An 18,798-nucleotide genomic window follows, 5' to 3' on the forward strand; every position below is an offset into this window, starting at 1 on the left:
TGACAAGAGGTTTGGGGTCATGGCAGCCACCAGCTACAGGGCAGAGGTGAGCTAGTGAAGTGTGGTTGATTATGGACAGATATCTGGCATTAATTGAAAGACTCACTTCTCTCCCTCACCTTTTGCCACCATGATCACATACACAATCATGCCTTTCCACTAGTGCTGTGCTCAGAGCTATTGACACTACTCGGGTCTTCTAAAAGGGTTATGTCTTCTATTTTTGTTTGCTTGCTTTGGGGGAAATAAGTTTTGCTTATAAACAGAGCATCTAGCAACCAAAGCAAAGGAACGAAGAGCACCAAACTCTCAGAAAAAAATTAGAACAAAATTGTTTATAAAGAAATCTGTAAGCCTGGCACTGGTGGCTCACGCCTATAATCCTGCTGAGCAGAATAGCTCAATAGCTATGTACATATGACCATATAAGATGACGCTAAGCGAAATGAACTCGAAGACATGGACACAAGAGGTTTTTCTTTGTTGTTGCTTTTAATGTACTATGTAATTGCTTGTTTCTTTCGTATGTTCTTCCCCCTATGGTAGATCCCCTGTTGTCACTGTATTTGTATATACATTTATTTGAATTAGGGAAGGGAAGGGGAACAACAGAATGGCGAGACAAAAGACAAGGGGGAACCAATGCAACAGTGATAGACACAAGACAATATGTTGGAAAACATGATCTATACAACTTGGGGGTGGGGGGAAGTGAGGGAAAGTAAGAGGAAAAGGGGTAACAAGTTTGACACGAAATGTACTTATTACCTTACTTATGTAACCCCTCTATGCATCAACTTGACAATTAAAAAAAAGGAAAAAAAATCTGCAAACCTGGCACCTGTGGCTCGTGTCTGTAATCTTAACTAATCAGGAGGCTGATCTCTGAGAATCATGGTTCAAAGCCAGCCTGGGCAGGAAAGGTTTTACAACCCTTATCTCCAATTAATCACAGAAAAAACCAAAAGTAGTGCAGTGGCTTAAGTAGTAGAGGGCTACCCTTGAGCAAAAGGAGTCCAGGGACAGTGCCCAGGCCCAGAGTTCAAGCCGCAGGATGGGGGTTGGTTGCGGGGGCGGGTGAGGAGACCCTGCAAACCATCTCAAATTCCAACAATTGAGAAGTAATGAACTTATATTATATATATGCATTATATATACATACAGATAAACTCATATAATTGCTATGTAATAGTTCATAATTTTATATATGTATATATATAATTATATAAACTATGGTGTGAATAAAGTATATCTTAAGGAAGTTTGATAATATAAGGAATGTGTATGATATAGCATAAAAAGAAGGCTATATGTGAGTATAAATGATAACCATGAACATATGAGGGAAGTATATTCTTACCTTCTTACTAATTTTTTTTCATATTGAGTAGGTATTGTTTTTACTAAGCTTCTGTTTGCTTCCGTAATAATTCGGATGCCATCTTTTTATAATGAGGAAAACATTTTCAAAGTAATATCGAAAAAAATTTAGCATAGACAATTCCTATAAATTGTGGTACACAGTTGAAGTTTTTCACTTTCAAAGTGAGACAAAACATGATTTTAATCAGTAGCCAGATGGGCTAAAGATTCCTGTGAATCATCTTTGATGGTTACAAATAATGTGAGAAGTGTGGTACACTATACTTATCACTAGAGATAATTTGAAGAAGAGAATAAACTGGAAAAATAAGCACAATAAAGTTAACATATATGAGTACACTTGGTCAACCATTATGAGTTGAATGTATGCTAGTCTTAATTTTGTCTAGGAACAGTTTTCACAATTTCTTGAGGTCCTGGTTAGGCCTAAAATTTTAGACTCATGTTTAATTAACAAAGTAAGTTGCAGACATTGTAAAAACTCTGGTATAGCCGGGAGCCAGTGCCTCACGCCTGTCATCCTAGCTACTCAGGAGGCTGAGATCTGAGGTTCACGGTTCAAGCCAGCCCAGGCAGGAAAGTCTATGAGACTCTTTTCTCCAATAAACCACTTGAAAACAGGAAGTGGTGCTGTGGCTCAAGCGGTAGAGTGCTCACCTTGAGCTGAAGAATGCAGGGACAGTACCTAAGCCCAGAGTTCAAGCCCCACAACCGACCAAAAAAAAAAACAAATCTGGTATAAACTTTTTTCTTCTTACATATATGTATTTCCTCATAAAATAGCAAATGAATTTTTCACCTTGTCAGTTCTGATTGTGATTAGAACAAAGTATTTATTAATTCACAAATGTTTTTTCTTAGTGTCAAACACCAGTATAAGCTCTGATCATTTAGATTAAATTTACTATTTGTGGGTTTTATTTATTTTTTTGACTATTCACATAGGGAGATATTCTTTATCCATGGTAATGTACCTTCTATAGCTACTGCCTGTCTGATTACTTTCACGCTACATTCTCAGAAATTGCCATTGACTTTTTTGTGTGTTTTAATACTGGGGCTTGAACTTGGGCCTTGACTAGTTGTTTAGCTTTGTCCACTCCAGACTGGAGCTCGACCATTTGAGCCATACCTTTCATTCTAATTCTGGCTTTTGTTGGTTAATGGGAGATGGGAGGCTCTCAGATTTGTTTGTTCAGGCTAGATTCAACTGAGATCCTCAGGTCTCAGCCTCCAAAGTAGCTGAGATCACAGGCATCAGCCACCACCACCTAGCTGGCTTCCATCGACTTAAATTTCACTCTTCATTCCACCTAATCTCTCTGCACTACTTTATTTCAAATACTTCATCCACATCTCTCTCTCTCTCTGATTTTTGCAATGATTCAGCTGCTTCATATCAATGATCCCAAGATTTAAGCCCTTTTGTTTCCATCTTTTCATCCATTTACAACACTTCAGTTGCTATCTATAACAATCCTCATTTCTACATTTCCCAAACTTCTCTCCTAACATCCAAAGGCTTGTCCACCAGATCGTTTTTGGCTAGGAGCTATTGAACATACCCAATCTCCTAACTAAAGCTCTGTCACTTTGATTGATAAAATTGCTATCCCCACCAAATTGGGACCCCCAGAGTTATTCTTGATTATCATTTCCCATCTTCAATTTGTCATTATCATAAAAGTTTTTAAGAGTTTTCTTAAGATAAAATTTCAGTTTGCTTGAAATTCTTGAAATTTCTAGGCATGCCTTTATTTTAGACACTTCTTTTGCTGACTGTTCACCCTGCTTAGACTTTAATACCTTAAACACATATATGTCTTTCTACCACTCTCCCTATTCCTCCTCTCCCTCATCCTTTTCCCCCCTTCACCTCTCTCTCCCTCCTCTTCTTCCTCCTCCTCCTCCTCCTCCTTCTCCTCCCCCTCCTCCTCCTCCTTCTCCTCTTTCTTCTCTTCTTCCTCCTATTCCTTTTCTTCTTTCTTCTTTTCTTCCTCTCCTCCTTTACCTCCTTCTTCTTGTTTTTTTTTTTTTTTCTTTCTGGTAGTCCTGAGGATTGAAACAGGTTTTTGTGCTTACTAGGTAAATGTCCTTCCACCTGAGCCATGCCTCTAGACTCCTAGTATCTGCTTTTAGATGATTTTTCTTTAGATTGTGTTTTGTGGTTTTGCCAGATTAGATCTCAGATTGAACCGCTGCCTCCTAAGTAGCTGTGATTACAGAAGTGTGTCACCACCCTTGAGCCTTGGAGTTTGCTTCATGTTATGAGGACATGAATTTTAACATACAGTCTCCCATGTTTTATCGTCTAAAAGATAAAGCACAAAATCTTTTGGCACTTTTCCTTTGAAATCTGGCAAGTCATCTAGCCATGACTCTTTCCTTTGCCCGTCGGATGTTCTGACTTTCTTCACATTTTACATTTTTCCTACTTTAGTCCCTTCTTTTGTGTCTATATTCCTTGCTCATTCTATAACTTCTGCATATAATGGTGCCATTTGGGATCCTTCAGCTCCAATCACCTTCATCATAGTTTTTTCCAAATGTTGTCACATGCACACACAAGCATCCAAACACACAGGCACACACACACACACACACACACACACACACACACACAGAGCAAAAATAAGCCAAGTTAGCATTGATTTGGGATATTCAGATAGATCAAAAGTGTTTTGTGTTGTATTTTATTCCTACTTCTTTTACCATACAACTATAGTGGTTAGCAGCAGAATGATTTCATGTCCCAATTTAGGACGTTGGTCTAGATTCCATAGATTTCTTTGTGCCCAAAAACATAATAAGAAACAGATGAGTTAATTTTTATTTCAGCTGTTGCATGTTAAAATGTGGGAATGCTATCAAATGGAACAGAAGGAGATGAGGTCTTCCCTGTAATGCTAGCCACTTCCTTTGCCTATGGTATCTTCAAATCTAATGACTTTCTGCCACATCTAGATGACATTAATTTCCTGGTAAATTTCACCATAGTGCTCTTTATTCGGTGAAAAAAAAAATACAGGGCTTTAAACTATCTAAACTTAGCAGTCCTTTGGGTACTTTTCATTTGTTGAATATTGCAAAAGTAAATACGCATCTTCATTTACAGATAAGATGTTTGTGTATACCAGGCGGTTTGAAGATTTCCCCCCTATGTAAGCTTCATCAACTGTTTTATCAACAATATAGGCTTCAGGCACTTTCGTAAAGTTGAGTTGGGATAAAATGAAAGATCTTTGTAGAATTGGTAATCATGCAGGTATTCAGAAAGAAAAAGAGATCATATTTTAATTTAATTTCCATGCCTCAAGGTATTTTTCCTTACGGGCTATATTACCATTCTTGGTTTACATATCCATCTTTTCAGAAATCACAGCAACTCTTCATACATTTCAAATCAAGGTTTTTCTAGATCTGCCTGGAATGAATATGTGCATATGCGTGTCTGTATCTCACTTCTTCCTGCAAGGACTCTTGAGTAGTGTTAGGGCTTGCTCATTGTGACATGTTCAAATGTTAAATGATTTATAGAGGGAAAGAGACGCATCACAATCCCAAAGGCCGTTTATATATTATTCCGATTCTAACAACTTTCCCATGCCCTCAGTGGTTGTACTTTGATTGTAAGTTCTTTGTACACCAAGTCCATGCCTTACTCTGATGCCTTCTGGTCCCACTACACCTTTCTAAAGGGAAGTGGCCTGGGGCAGTGTCTAGCACACAAGCTACCTCAAAAGCATATGTCCTGGCTACCTTGACCTTAGTTCATTACATCAGACATCCAAGATTCTTCACACACACACCGAATTAAAAGAGGTCAACAGCCCGTCATGGAGTGTGGGCCATCTGTCAGCTGTATACTGGATAGTGTCTGACTACCTGCAGGAATTCTTCATGCCCATCCACACAACTGACTCTGTACGATATGTGACAGAATCAAAGAAATGGAAATTGGGTTGAAACCAATGACACTAGAATGGTCCTTCCAGCAGGCAGCACCCCTCCCCCACTCTGGTGGCCCATTGGCACTGCCCCACTGAGTCCTGTCAGGAGACCTGACCGCAAGCCACCCTAAAACTCGAAGTTGAGGCTGGAGCCTCGGTGAAGTCTGATCAGATGCTTCTTTCTCTGATGCAAGTTGAGGAGAAAAGACAATACCCTTTCATGGCTCACCTGGTAGAAGTGGTTCCCAGGTCCCAAGAGTCATTACTTCCTGGAGGAATCAGTCTCCACAACGTAAGAAGAGCAATGAAATCAAATAGGGCACAGTTAAGATCTTAAGAACTGTACTTGTTATCATCAAATCTTCTCCTCAGTGGGTTTTGGTTTAATACATACAGATTCCACAGGGTCATAGGCAAAGAATTGAGTTGGGGAACTGAAAGGGCCACATGGAAATAAGGAACAAGTAAGGACTAATAGAAATGGAAGAAGAGTTGTTGAGAAATAAAAACTAACACTAGCAGGCTGGTTTATAGTCTTTAAAGGGACAGACACCCATTTTTAAGCTATGCTTCTACCACTAAACTACAATTCTAGCCTGAGTCACCCACTTTTCTAACAACAAGAAAGCAAATGCTTGTCTTTAGTACAGCTACATTTCCTCCAACACAAAGTAGAGACATCTTAGCCCCAGGGCACTGGTTCTTCCTATACCAAAAATCTTCCTGCACTTTCTTATATATCTCCACATATTCCTTCAATAAGCCCCCGTCATGGGGTGGTGTGTTCATGTTTCCTTTCCTTAACACCTGAAAGCTTCAACTTGCAAAATTCTCTTTTCAAACACACACATACAACTTATGATATATATTTGTGTTGTGCTTGACAGTACTGCAAATTGAGCCCATAGACTTGTATTTGCTAAGCCAGCATTCTACCACTTGAACCATGCCTCCAGCCCCTTTTGGCATGGTATATTTTCAAGGTAGAGTCTCACTTTATGCCTAGGCTAGCATGAGCTATGATCCTCCTGCTTGTGCTTTTCTTTATCACTAGGGATGACAAGTGAGCTCTCGTATGCCCAAACTTGTGCTTCTCCTGGGAGTAGGGTAACAGCCAGCTGTTGGTTGAGACAGAGTCTTATGAACATTGACACCCAGGCTGACTTAGAACCATGGTCCCTCAATCTTTGCCTCCCACATAGCTAAGAATACAAGCTTAAGTAATGCAAGCTGGCTTGATATGTATCTTATAAGTCACTATGCCATGTAAATAAATATATTGCTAAACATAGTTAGGTTCAGAGTTGTTCACAGTTTTGAGCAAAATCTAATGTCCATGAATTTCATGTCAAAAGCTTGTGACTGTCATGTTTACAAATCATGTTTCAAGTCATTCCCATCCCATAGTTTTACACAACAATCTTTTTAGCAAAATCAGCTCAGTGTCTGGTATCCCCTGGTCTTTTTCAATGTAAAAAAGAGAAAGAAATTCAACAAGCTGGCAAAAGAAACTAAAAACCAAATACAAAGCTTAGATACTTCTTTCCTGCTCTTGCTGTAGCATTAGGAAGAAATTCTTTAAGGAAATGTACCAACTTGTTATGGATGAGTTCTCCTTAGTTGGAACTATTCACTGCCAAGGGATTGAGCTGTCTGCTATGTTATTTAAAATTGCCTCAGCAGTAATTCCTTCTTGCTTGAATTTCATCAAGTTCCCAGGACAGAAGCAAGACTTCCCAAGACTCTCTTCATCTGAACTGTATCTACCAGCACGGTGGGTGCACTAGGGCAGAATACTGTTTTACCCTAGCAACCCTCCATGAGTTGTTTAATCATTGACTCCAGTATGGAATTATAAAGAGACTTAGGTTTGAAGCTGTGGGTGTTTTCTAACTCTTAGGGCTGGAACACATAAGCTAAGTGAATAGACCAACTGATATATAAAAGATCAATTGATATACCGTTTACACAAATATTTTGCATTCAGAAAGCAAATTCCAAGCTGCCTGGAGTCAGAATAGAGTAAAACCTCCTTATTAGACATTTAAATACTTGCCTTTCTCCAAAACAAACCCATGCATAGTGCCAACAATGACCTATACTTCATTAGAACTGAGGTCTTTGTAGTGTGTTCCTAGCAGTAATTAGGAAACTGGTGAGGGTTCATTTTGTCTCGGTTGGTCCATAATTCTGAACACCTACCACTGGTGGCAAGAGAATATGTTCACAGGCTGATTCTCTATACAGAAGCTTTTCCAGATTACACTGCACAACTTCATGAATCTGCAAGCTATGGGTGGAACTCGCTGGTATGGTAGCTGTTACCAGCAGGTGAGTTCTCCAGGAATCTGATTCAGGGCTAGAGTGAAAAGGCTAAGGTGCCTCTAGGGAAGTAATGCCTCTGAAAGGAAGAGAGAAGCAGAATTTTGTGACAGGGAGGGTTCTGTGTTCAGGTTCTATCTGGTATGTTAGCAGAAATTCATCCGTTCTTTTTTTTTTTTTTTTTTTTTTTGACTCTGGGTCTGGGTACTATCCCTCAGCTCTTCAGCTCAAGATGAGCACTCTACCACTTGAGCCACAGTGCCACTTCCAATTTTCTGGTGGTTTATTGGAGTCTCACAGACTTTCCTTCCTGGGCAGGCTTTGAACCATGATCCTCAGATCTCAGCCCCCTGAGTAGCTAGGATTACAGGCATGAACCACCGGGGCCTGGATGGAACTCATCAGTTCTGAGGAAAGGTTACATCATTCCTCAAGGATTCCAAATGTTGATTGTGAAATAGAAATGCCCCACCCAATTTTCCATGTCGGAGTCTTTGATATGGAAATAGACTCTGAGCATTGGATTAGAAACTAAGGTGGCCTGAACACTAGAAGAGTAGGCCCAAGGACATCCCCGGCTACTATGGGTAGGAATGGTTCACTGGTTGTTTACTGAGCACATTCATGTTTTCTGACTGCATTACCATTACCACTGACATGTGTGTGTGTGTGTGTGTGTGTGTGTGTGAGAGAGAGAGAGAGAGAGAGAAAGAGAGAGAGAGAGAGAGAGAGAAGGTGGTGGTTGATCTTGTAAAGAGAGAGTTAAAGATCCCAAGAGTCATCAGAGAAGGAAAGAGTGGAAGAATGCCCAGAATTTGGGAGTTTTCATCAACAGTGCAGGCAGGTTCTCCACCACTGAGTTGATAAAGGAATTCTTTGAGCCCACGCAGGTGGCAATATAAACCACTAGCACTAATACCAGAAGAATGGTACACTAGGGAATTCCTTGTGAAGGCCAAAAAGGGGGGGAAAAACAGCTTTAAATCATATTCATGGGAACTGTACTTAGAATTTGAAAGGGCCCATTAGCTGGTGAGAATATCACCAGCAGGCTCTCCCTCCTCCAGGAATGGAGAGGAGATGGTGCCAGAGATACAGGCTGTGGAGACACCTTAAGCATCCTCAGGGATCATACAGACACATCCCTGATGTGTGTGAGAGGTCCAGGCTACCTACAGCAGGGGCCAGTTCATTGTAAGCACTTCCTCTTGGCAATAGAGACCAGTGGAAGGGCTGTTTCCAACTCCCCTGGCTGGCTTATGCTGGCTTTCCAGAAAAGAGAAGGCAAATATGGCACACAACTAAGAATCCTTCATTCTTTGAACTGAACATCTTCATATGTCATTCTCTATTCTAGGACATTAGAGGAGAATAGCAAAAATGAATCGTCTAGTAATAGTCATCATAGTAGTCTAGTAGAGAGAAATTGATTATCAACAGGGAAGAGGATTATAAAAACATTATTATAAATGCAGTAATAAAGAAACATTATGGAGGAGGAACACATTTACTAAACCATTTGAGTTGAGGCAGGAATGGGAGGATGGGTCTTATAGGATTCTTGGCAGGGTTTGTTCAAGGGACAAGAAAGGGACATTTTGGAGAAAGGGGTGAGAGGAGGAAAGGGAGAGAAAGGGAGATACAAGGAGAGACTGGTTGAGAAGAGAAAGAGAGAGAGAGGAAGGAGGGGGAGGAAGAGGAAGAGGAGAGGAGGTAGAAAAGGAAGAGGAAAAGGAGGAGGAGGAGGAGTGGGGATAATATAACGAAGAGAATAGGAGGAAGAACCTGAAATGAGAATTTGAAGAAGGCTTGTGCCTTGTGCATCTGGGAAGGATAGAACACACAAGTGAGTTTGGTAAATTCTACAAAGCAAAGTGTGGGTGTGGGTGGAGGTAGGGGAGTTAGTGTAGACATATAGACATATATACTGTTTATACACAAACTACATTTTAGAATCACATTTGCCTTTATTGCATACATTTTTTCCCCTCTGGATTAAAAAATGTGTTCACTTTTCATTTCCTAAGGATAAGGTTTGGATATGATCTGCCTCTTTAAATCTCTACTGTCAACATAAAAGTTGTGTAATAGATTATTTTGGATCCACTAACTTTATAAGCCCACTTTTCTTCAAATTCACCAGAAAGAAGAAAGTCAGTGCCGGTTTGTGCAATGGACACTCTGTCAATTCAACTTAATGATACTTGGTCAATGTGTGCTAACTTCTGGATCCTTGTGACACTCAATGAAGTAGTCTGAAGTGGGCAAACACAATGCATGTCTGGTTTCTGACCCACAGAATCCCACGTGTATTTCATTACGTGCCCGCATCATGTTTCCTAATATGCCTTGACTCCCTGATCTCATTCATTGTAGTTTCCATTACAGACACAGGCAGCAGCTCATGGTCAGAATTTGCTCACTTGGTCAGAAAGCAAGCAGTTGTACTCATGGAGTCTCCTTGTTAAAAATGCAGATGACACTTATGGCACTTAAATGACCTGTAATAGACCAAACACATTTAAGGGTAAAGTTTGATGTGTTTGGTGTAATGTCTATACCTGTGCACACTACAATCAAAATAGAGAATCTCTCTCTCATCCTCAAAAGTTGACATATGCATTCTTCCATTCATTCTCTTCATCAATTCTGCTCTCAGAATGTACCTCTCTGTCACCACAGTTCATCTGTGTGTGTGTGTGTGCACGCGCATGCATGTACATGCACATATACATACATAATGCACTCTTTTGTAAACACGTTGAACTCAGCTTCTTTTTAAAATAATTGGTCCAAAGTTGGGGCCTGACTGTTTGTTTCTTTGTATTACTAAACATGCCACAGTCTGTTAATTTGCTTGCATACTGAGTTGGACATTGGAGTTGTTTCTAATTTGTAGCTCTCTGGAAAATGTTGTTGAACAAGTCTTTGTGAGAATATATGTTTACATGACTTCTATTTCATTTTTTTTCCTCTTGTGCTGGTACTGGTGCTTGATCTCAGGACGTAGATACTTTTTCTTAACTTTTGTTTGTTCAAGGCTGGCCTTCTACCCACTTGAGCCACAGCTCTACTTCCAGCTTTTTGATGGTTGATTGGGGATAAGATTCTTACAGACTTTCCTGCTCAGGCTGGCTTGGAATTGCAATGCTCAGATCTCAGTCACCTGAGTTGCTAAGATTACAGATGTAAGCTATCACCAATGCCCGGGTCTCTTTATGGCTTTTGTATAAATAGAATATATAGATTGATTAGTAAGGACAAGTTTGCCCTGATAGCCAACTGTCAAATTATTTTTCAAAATGATGTTACTACCATTAGAATTTTGAAGCCAGAAAAAGAAAAAGCCATCCTAAAACAAACATTAATTGAAAAACATCCCCATTAAGGCCTTTGCCTTCCCTTGTTCTTTATGGTATTTAAATTTTTCTGCCCCATTTTATTGATATAGAAGAATAAAGGCATCTGTTTTGCCTATTAGTTTGCAGCTGCATCTACTCTTACAGGTATAAATGTAGTAAGAGCCTTTTATAGTTCGAGTTTACAATTGACAGCTGAATTTCACTTTAGGGAGCAATTTTGCTAAAGAAGATGACGGTTTAGAACATGATAATGGGAAAGAAAATTAAGAAGATGAAAGAGCTACTCAGATTGAGCTTCTGGGTCCCCGTCCTCTCCATCAGAAAAGTAGACATAATAAAAATGCTCGCCACCTCCTGTCATGTCATGTGAATTAAGACTTAGAGGAGTTCCTTAGTGGAAAACATTTTATAACTGGTTAAAAAAAAAATCAGTGAATTCATTGAGATGCCAGCTTCTAAGAAATCCATTTTGGAAAGAATTGTACAGAGTGAAAATTACCAGGTAAATTGGAGAGGAATGTTTTCTCAAGTCAAAAATTTCACTTGTAATTTAGCTTATCAAGAAACACTCACAGCCTCGTTTGCTTGTGCTTGTTCCTTTGTAAAGGGCAGGGAAGGAGGGAGACTTGATGAGGGGGGAAACATGGTGGCAAACCTGGTCCTCAATGGAGAGGTCATTTGAGTGGCCTCAAATGCAGAAAGGCAGGCCATTCCTAAGGAATTCCTACACAAGGCTCAACTAGAGACATAGAAGTTTCAGGTACTGAGAAATTAGCACGTGGCCTTGGAGAGAAAGTGGGAGAAAAATGAGGGAGGGGATACCCAGTTCAATAAGAAATGTATTCACTACCTTACATATGTAACTGTACATCACCTTGACAATAAAATTAAATTTAGAAAAGGAAAAGGTTTCAAAACAGCCAGCTTTGCTGGGTACTGGTGGCTCATGCCTGTAATCCTAGCTACTCAGGAGGCTGAGATTTGAAATCTCTTTTATAACCCAGCCCAAGAAGGAAAGTAACTCTGTGAGACTCTAATCTCCAATGAATCACTAAAAAGCTGGAAGTGGAGCTGTGGCTCAAGTAGTAGAGCACTAAATTGGAAACACACACACACACACACACACACACACACACACACACACACACACACACGAGCTTTGTGCAATGAAAACTACACAGCAAACAATCTAGACATGGTTTTCATAGGAATTTCTTCTGGAATGCATTAATGGCAGGCATCAGTTGACAGCTCTCCAGAAATACTTTTTAACTTGTCAAATTTGTTCCTTGTCTGCTTTCCACCCTCATTGAACACTTCCTAGGTCTGGTCTGCTTACCTCATAGGGTACCCTAAAGTGCAGCATTTGTACCTCAAACCTGTCACCCACTTCCACAAGGGCTTTACAATCCTTTGATAATATCTCCAAATCACACTTCCATCAAAGGACACCATTTTGTTGCTCAGAACTTTTTTGGTGTTTAGAAGAATAACAAAAGAGTTAACAGTTATTGAGCAGGCGTGCACATGTGCGTGCATACATGCATACACACATGCATGGACAATGTACTTAAAGGCTCAATTTTTCTGAGAGAAAATAGTGCCTTTTGTATGCTTAATATCCTGAAGAGTTGGAGAGGAATTGGAAAGTGTCTACAAATTGTTCATCTTAAGTTTCTAAAAGCTAATTTGTTAGGAAAGACACAGCTGTATGAAGCTATCATCAAAATATAAGAGGGCCAAGTAACAGAGTAACAGCCAAGTATGTCGGCTCAAGCCTGTAATTCTAGCACTGAGGAGACTAAGGTAGGAGAATTGTGTTGAAGGATAGTGTGAGCCACAGAGAAAGTTTGAGGACAGCCTGAAATATGGTTCCAAACCCTCTCTCCCGAAAAGAGACAAAGATAAGCTAGAGGCTGAGGCATTGCTCAGGTGATAGAGCACTAACTTGCAAGCAAAAGCATCAGACCCTGAGTTCAAGCCTTGGTCCCAAAAGGAAAAGAAAAATCAAGTCAAATCACTACTTTTGCTATTTAAAATTTTTACATCAAAATATACAAACTCTTAAGATACGTGAATGTTTGCAGAATTTCTTTGAATTCCCCCAAATGCACACAGTTATTTTGTCATATCATCCCTGTAAGTATTCTTGCTTTAGAATATTCCCTATTGGAAGTGGCTAGCAAAAAATTTTCAATTCATAAAAAGTCAATTTTCACAATAGTGCTGGTCAGAAGTTGTTTGGAAAATTGTCAGGTAATTAAATTGTGTTTCAGCTGACAGTGTGATTAGTCAGCAGCTGGCTGAAGGCGAAAACATGTGCTGAACATTGTCAACCTTTACAAGACCAAAGGAGGGTCCAATTATGCTGTCTCAAAATAGAGACAGCATTATTCCAGGGAATAATGGTTACTAAGGAACTGGATAGTTTTAGCAAACTAAAATAAGCCTTTGAATAAATTCCAATCGTTAAACAAGGACTAAAAGAGACTTACTAACAAAGGTTGCTTCGTTTCCCTCATTTGTGGTAGCTAGCTTGTGCCTATAAACTTACAGGTTAACATACTGGGTGTTATGCAAATGGTTGCAAATGAATTAACTGAAGTGTAGACTTCAGTTAATAGACTCTGGAGAGTTTAAATTGTATAATTCTTTCAAAAGTCTAAGTCAAAGCCCAACAAGCTAAGTTCCAGGAAACGTGTACTTGTAAGGGAGGGAAGAGAGGTAAAGGTGAGAAGAATAGATGAATGAAAGGGGGAAGAGGAGTGAATGCAGACAATAATTCATTGTATATACCACAAAACAGGAAAATGAGGGAAATGATGGGTTGAGGGGGGGGTGTAGATGTTAAAGGGATTACACAGATCAAGGTGCATTATATACATAAATTGCTTTATTAGATGGCATATACATATATATGGCATATACATATACATATATCCTACAAAATTGAGTAATGAGGGAAGGGTGGGTGAGAAGATTGAAAGGGGTGACATGGATCAAGCTGTACTGTATTCATAAATTGCTTTTTGGAATGACAACTCCTTTGTAAAACTACTTAAAGATAATACAAATATTTTTAAATAAAATAGCCAACTAGTGAAAAGAAATCAACGACAACGACAAAAAAGAAAAAGTAAATTATGAAGACGTGTTGGTCAATAGTATTGATTAACCACTTAGCAGCTCTATCAGGTTATTAGTGTTTACTCTGTTGGAACCAAATGATATTTTAAAATTTGTTTCAGTAATTCTTATCAGGCTGCTTTCCATGTATTATGCAACTCAAGTGATCTTTAAATTATTGTCAAATTCTGCGTTAAAGAGGGCTTTCACAAAGGACATGCAATTCATATCAGCTAGAGTTACTGTCATATCTAGGCTAAGTCCCGTGGAAATTCATAACTTAGAAATGAATATCACCAACATACAACTGCCTTCGTAATGCCTATGCTCATACATTTTTCATGAGTGTTGCGCAGGACAGGGTCAGATCTCCATTTTCATGAGTTAGAATTTGTACAGCTAACTCTCCAGATTTTACTATTCATAATGCACAGTCAGCCTCGTACAGCATACCATAGAGTGCTTTTTAATATTTATGTTTAATGAAGAAATTACTGTCCTGAAAAGGGAACAAGCCCAGCCAAAAACTTCTTGTTGAAAGTATTAAGACTTGCTGAAAAGCAAATGATAACAAGCAACAGAAATTACCTCATTTCAGTATCTCGGAAAATAAACACGTAACATTTTAGAGGCATGCAGGATGACAGATCAAGATACATTCAAAGTAAGTGAAAAGGTTCTTTCTAAAGGTTATAACACCTGAAATCTCATCTCAAAAGACCTTAAAAGGTTAAAGTGCAAACAGTAACTTTCTTAAGTACACAAATATTACTTCTGGATGAGAGACTTACTGACAATGTCATAGTGTAAAATATATGTCCATCTTTTCTTGGGTTTTTCTTTATTCAAAGAACTTAATTCACTAAAATAATATTACTAGGTTCAATAATGAATTAGGATTGCCTACCTTAAGGTAATTTATCACAGTACATTATCAGCAACTGTCAGAATAAATTTGGCACTCAAAGTAATAAGAGGGAAAAAAGGCTATTGTATGTATTGAAATCAAAGAATTACCACAGCTAACTTATTTCAATGGAAAGGTTGTTGTTGTTGTTTTTTTTCCCTCTAAATGATTCTTATCCCATGAGAAAATAAATGCTTGAAGAAACAAAAAGTCACAGTCAAAAGGCAAAAGACAGTGTTTATTCTCTGCTTTTAAAAATGAGCACTTGATACTTTTTTTCATTGCTGTCATTTGGATCAATTCTTTCAAGTAAATGAGTAAAACTGGCTGTACTGATCTAACATTGACAAAAGCGAGCAGGTGTGATCAAGGCTAAATCCCCCTTTAGCGTGTACATATTTCACATCTAGATGTATGGTGATGTCACTGCTAGACTTTCTTTTGATACACTTCAGTGAGAACACGTTTTCTAATGAAAACAACAACAGGCTTCAGATTCAATACCTCTCACTGGGAGTCAGACATCCAAATGTATATCTTTTATTAGACATGAAGTCACTAGAAATTCTGGAATATTTCCTGAACCAGAAGTTTCTCTTTCATTCCTAATATTACAAGTATGTGCATATCTGTGTGTGTGTGTGTGTGTGTGTGTGTGTGAATATTTGGGCTTTACCTTGGATGCTGCTTTCCTTTAGAACTTTTTGCTCAAGGCTAGCACTTTATCACTTGAGCCACAGCTCCACTTCCAGCTTTTTGCTGGTTAATTAGAGATAAGAGTCTCAGGGGCTTTTACTGACTAGGCTTTCTTGCACAGGCTGGGTTTGAGCTGTGATCCTCAGATCTTAGGCTAGGATTGCTGGTCTGAGTCATTAGAAATATTCTTTTCCATCTTATTCTTTGTAATTTTATTTTCCAAAGACTTCCTGGAGAAATGTAACCTTTAGTTTATAAATTTATAGTTCAGTTTTGAAGTGTGTTAACCCTCAGTTCTCTAACCAGTCTAGGTGTAATACTGAGGAAGAATTTGAAAACTGTACCATAAACCTCATTGTCAGATTGGGTTTGTCTTACACGTCTGGCTTTCACTTGGGCTGGAACACATTTTGATTGCAATTCCTTAATGATGTTCTATGTTTAACTGACCTATTTGAACAGGATCCAGAGCTGGTACGGAACATCTGCCGCTGGGTTAGGCAAGCTGTTCAGATCCCTTTTTTTGCCAAATTGACCCCAAATGTCACGGATATTGTAAGCATCGCAAGAGCGGCGAAGGAAGGTAAGACCTAGACTTGTACTAGTGCTCAGTTACGTATTAGCATGAATTCTGTAGCCATATCAAAAGATGCTTTCTTTTTGTAGACAGATAAGTATATCATGACTTTAAGAAAGAAAAAGTTCATAAAATACTTCTCACAAATACTCAAGAAGAGTGTTGCTACATCAGATCTAGATGCATACATGCACTTCAGCTAATAAACAGAAACCCAACTTTGACCTAGGGTCACAAAATAACAGAAGCTAGGCACCCAGGGAATTTGAGGATTGTGCTTCAAAGCCAGTCTGCACAGAAAAATCCAAGAGATTCATATGTCCAGCTATCAAAAAGCCAGAACTGTGTGCCTCAAGTGGTAGAGTACTAGTATTGAGCAAGAAAGAAAGGAAGGAAAAGGAAAGAAAGAAAGAAAGAAAGAAAGAAAGAAAGAAAGAAAGAAAGAAAGAAAGAAAGAAAGAAAGAAAGAAAGAAAGAAAGAAAGAAAGAAAGAAATGAAAGAAAAAAGACAAAACAAAACTTTAAAAAGATAATTTTTCCTAATATATCCATATTTTGCAAACGAACCAGTTTTGAGACAAAGCTATAGCAACAGCAGACCACTCTGTACTTAAAGAATTCATAATATTTCAATTAACAAGAGCATTTGACTCTTCATTGAGGTGGATAAAAAAGATGCCAAGTGCTACACTGTGAAATTGCTCAGGAGTTTCCTTAGTATACCACCTTAAACACACACTCAACACTTATCTGTTGCATTCATAAATCATAGAGTCCATGCATGGCTTGATAAATCATGTATGCTTATGCTGAATGCCATAAGAAATCACACGTTGACTTGAAGAAATATTGTAAATTACCTGAGCGGTAACCCTCAGTACAAAACACTGGCACCGACAAATCTACCTCATAAGTGGAAAAAATAAATGCAATCATGTGTATTAACACAAGGGGCATAATTGTCAGAGTTAAATTAGGGTGTACTTTTGAGGAGAGGAAACGTTCTCCCAGGAAAGTAAAGTGTAGACTTCCTTGAGTCATTTGTGTTGGGCTGGGTCTTGACTAATATTTCTTGAAGAACTGCAGACAAATGTTGTCTGTCTCACTGTGTCACAGGTGGTGCGGATGGTGTGACAGCCACCAACACTGTCTCAGGGCTGATGGGACTGAAAGCCGATGGCACTCCTTGGCCGGCAGTGGGTGTGGGAAAGCGGACCACCTATGGAGGAGTGTCAGGTAGGTGTTGTCATCTTCAATTCTGTTTCTCTGGCCGTGGCTGGCAGAGCAGTAGGTCACGTAGCAAACAAGAACACTGTGTCTTTTGTGATCTCAAGTTCTTATAAGTCATTGATGCGTCAATGTTGGTAATGGCTATGATAGATGGACAGACCGAATGTGGAGATTGATGAATACTCACCCTGGGGTCTTGCACAAATTCCTCTCTTGTCATGCCACCTATTAGAGAAGGCTAATACCAGGGCTTCACCAGAGAAACGAATGTCATCACTTTAATTATCATACTTTTACAGAGTCTCAACTTATTCTAATTATCATACTTTTACACCGGTCTTGAAATGACTTTCCTCTCTTCCCAGAATTTTACAATCTACCTTCAAAAAAAAGAAAAGAGAAAAACAAATAACTCTTGACTTCACAACTGTCTCAAACTAGCCATTCACACATTCCATTGAAGCGTCATCTGACAAGAGAGTGGCAGATATCACACCTTTGTAACAGTCTTCCTCATTGGCGAACCAGAGAGAAGTTTTAATCCCCAAGTCTCCTCCCTTCTCTTTGCCCTGCTTGCATTCTGTTGCTGTGACAACATGAACTTGGCCCTGCAAAGACAATGCTGTGAGGTTCTTCTCTGTCCTGGTATTGGGGATTAATCTCCTTGGTGATAGAGAAAGCAGTAAATATACATAACACAGCCCGGTGTCCCACTGTTCCAGAAAAGCATTGCTGAATCAGACTGAAATGAGCTCTTGGGAGGGGCAGGAGCCACACAATTAAAGCTCTGTCCATGCTGAGCCCTGACACCACGCACAGCAAAAGGTTATATTCTGCCTTTAATGGAAGGCTTGTCCCACCATGTCAGCAAGGGGAAACAGCATCTGCGCATCGCTCTCTTTTTATCAGGCCTTTACCGGGCCTTATCCATGACTGCAAAACCCAACCCGAAGAGCGCCATCTGCGTTAGCAAGTGCTCAGAAAGAGTCAAAAGACTCCAGAGTTGGGCTCGCACGTAAACTATGTTTTCTGTCAGCCCATTTCAATTTTTCCAGCCTGCCATGCTGTCAGTAAGAGAATAAAGGAGGTCACAGAGGGGGCTGAGCATTAAAAATTAATAAAAGAACTATTGCAGTAGTATTTTATATAAGTAATGCCATTCACATTTTCTCATTTAAGCTGCAATTTCTAAATATTCTCTTGGACTATAACTCAGTCTAATAAAACTACCAAATTACAGCATTA

At 39.2% G+C, this 18,798-nt stretch overlaps 1 protein-coding gene across 1 annotated transcript in view; it reads left to right on the top strand.

Annotated features, from left to right (window-relative positions):
• Dpyd (dihydropyrimidine dehydrogenase) overlaps positions 1 to 18,798 on the top strand; it is a 715,003-nt gene that overhangs the window by 494,801 nt on the left and 201,404 nt on the right. The window contains exons 17-18 of the mRNA XM_042677821.1: positions 16,209 to 16,329; positions 17,440 to 17,559. Coding sequence (XP_042533755.1) covers positions 16,209 to 16,329; positions 17,440 to 17,559 — 241 coding nt within the window. The remainder of the gene's footprint in view (positions 1 to 16,208; positions 16,330 to 17,439; positions 17,560 to 18,798) is intronic.

The sequence above is a fragment of the Dipodomys spectabilis genome, unplaced genomic scaffold (genome assembly GCF_019054845.1).
Source record: "Dipodomys spectabilis isolate Male_0828 unplaced genomic scaffold, ASM1905484v1 ptg000002l, whole genome shotgun sequence".
Lineage (NCBI taxonomy): Eukaryota > Metazoa > Chordata > Mammalia > Rodentia > Heteromyidae > Dipodomys > Dipodomys spectabilis.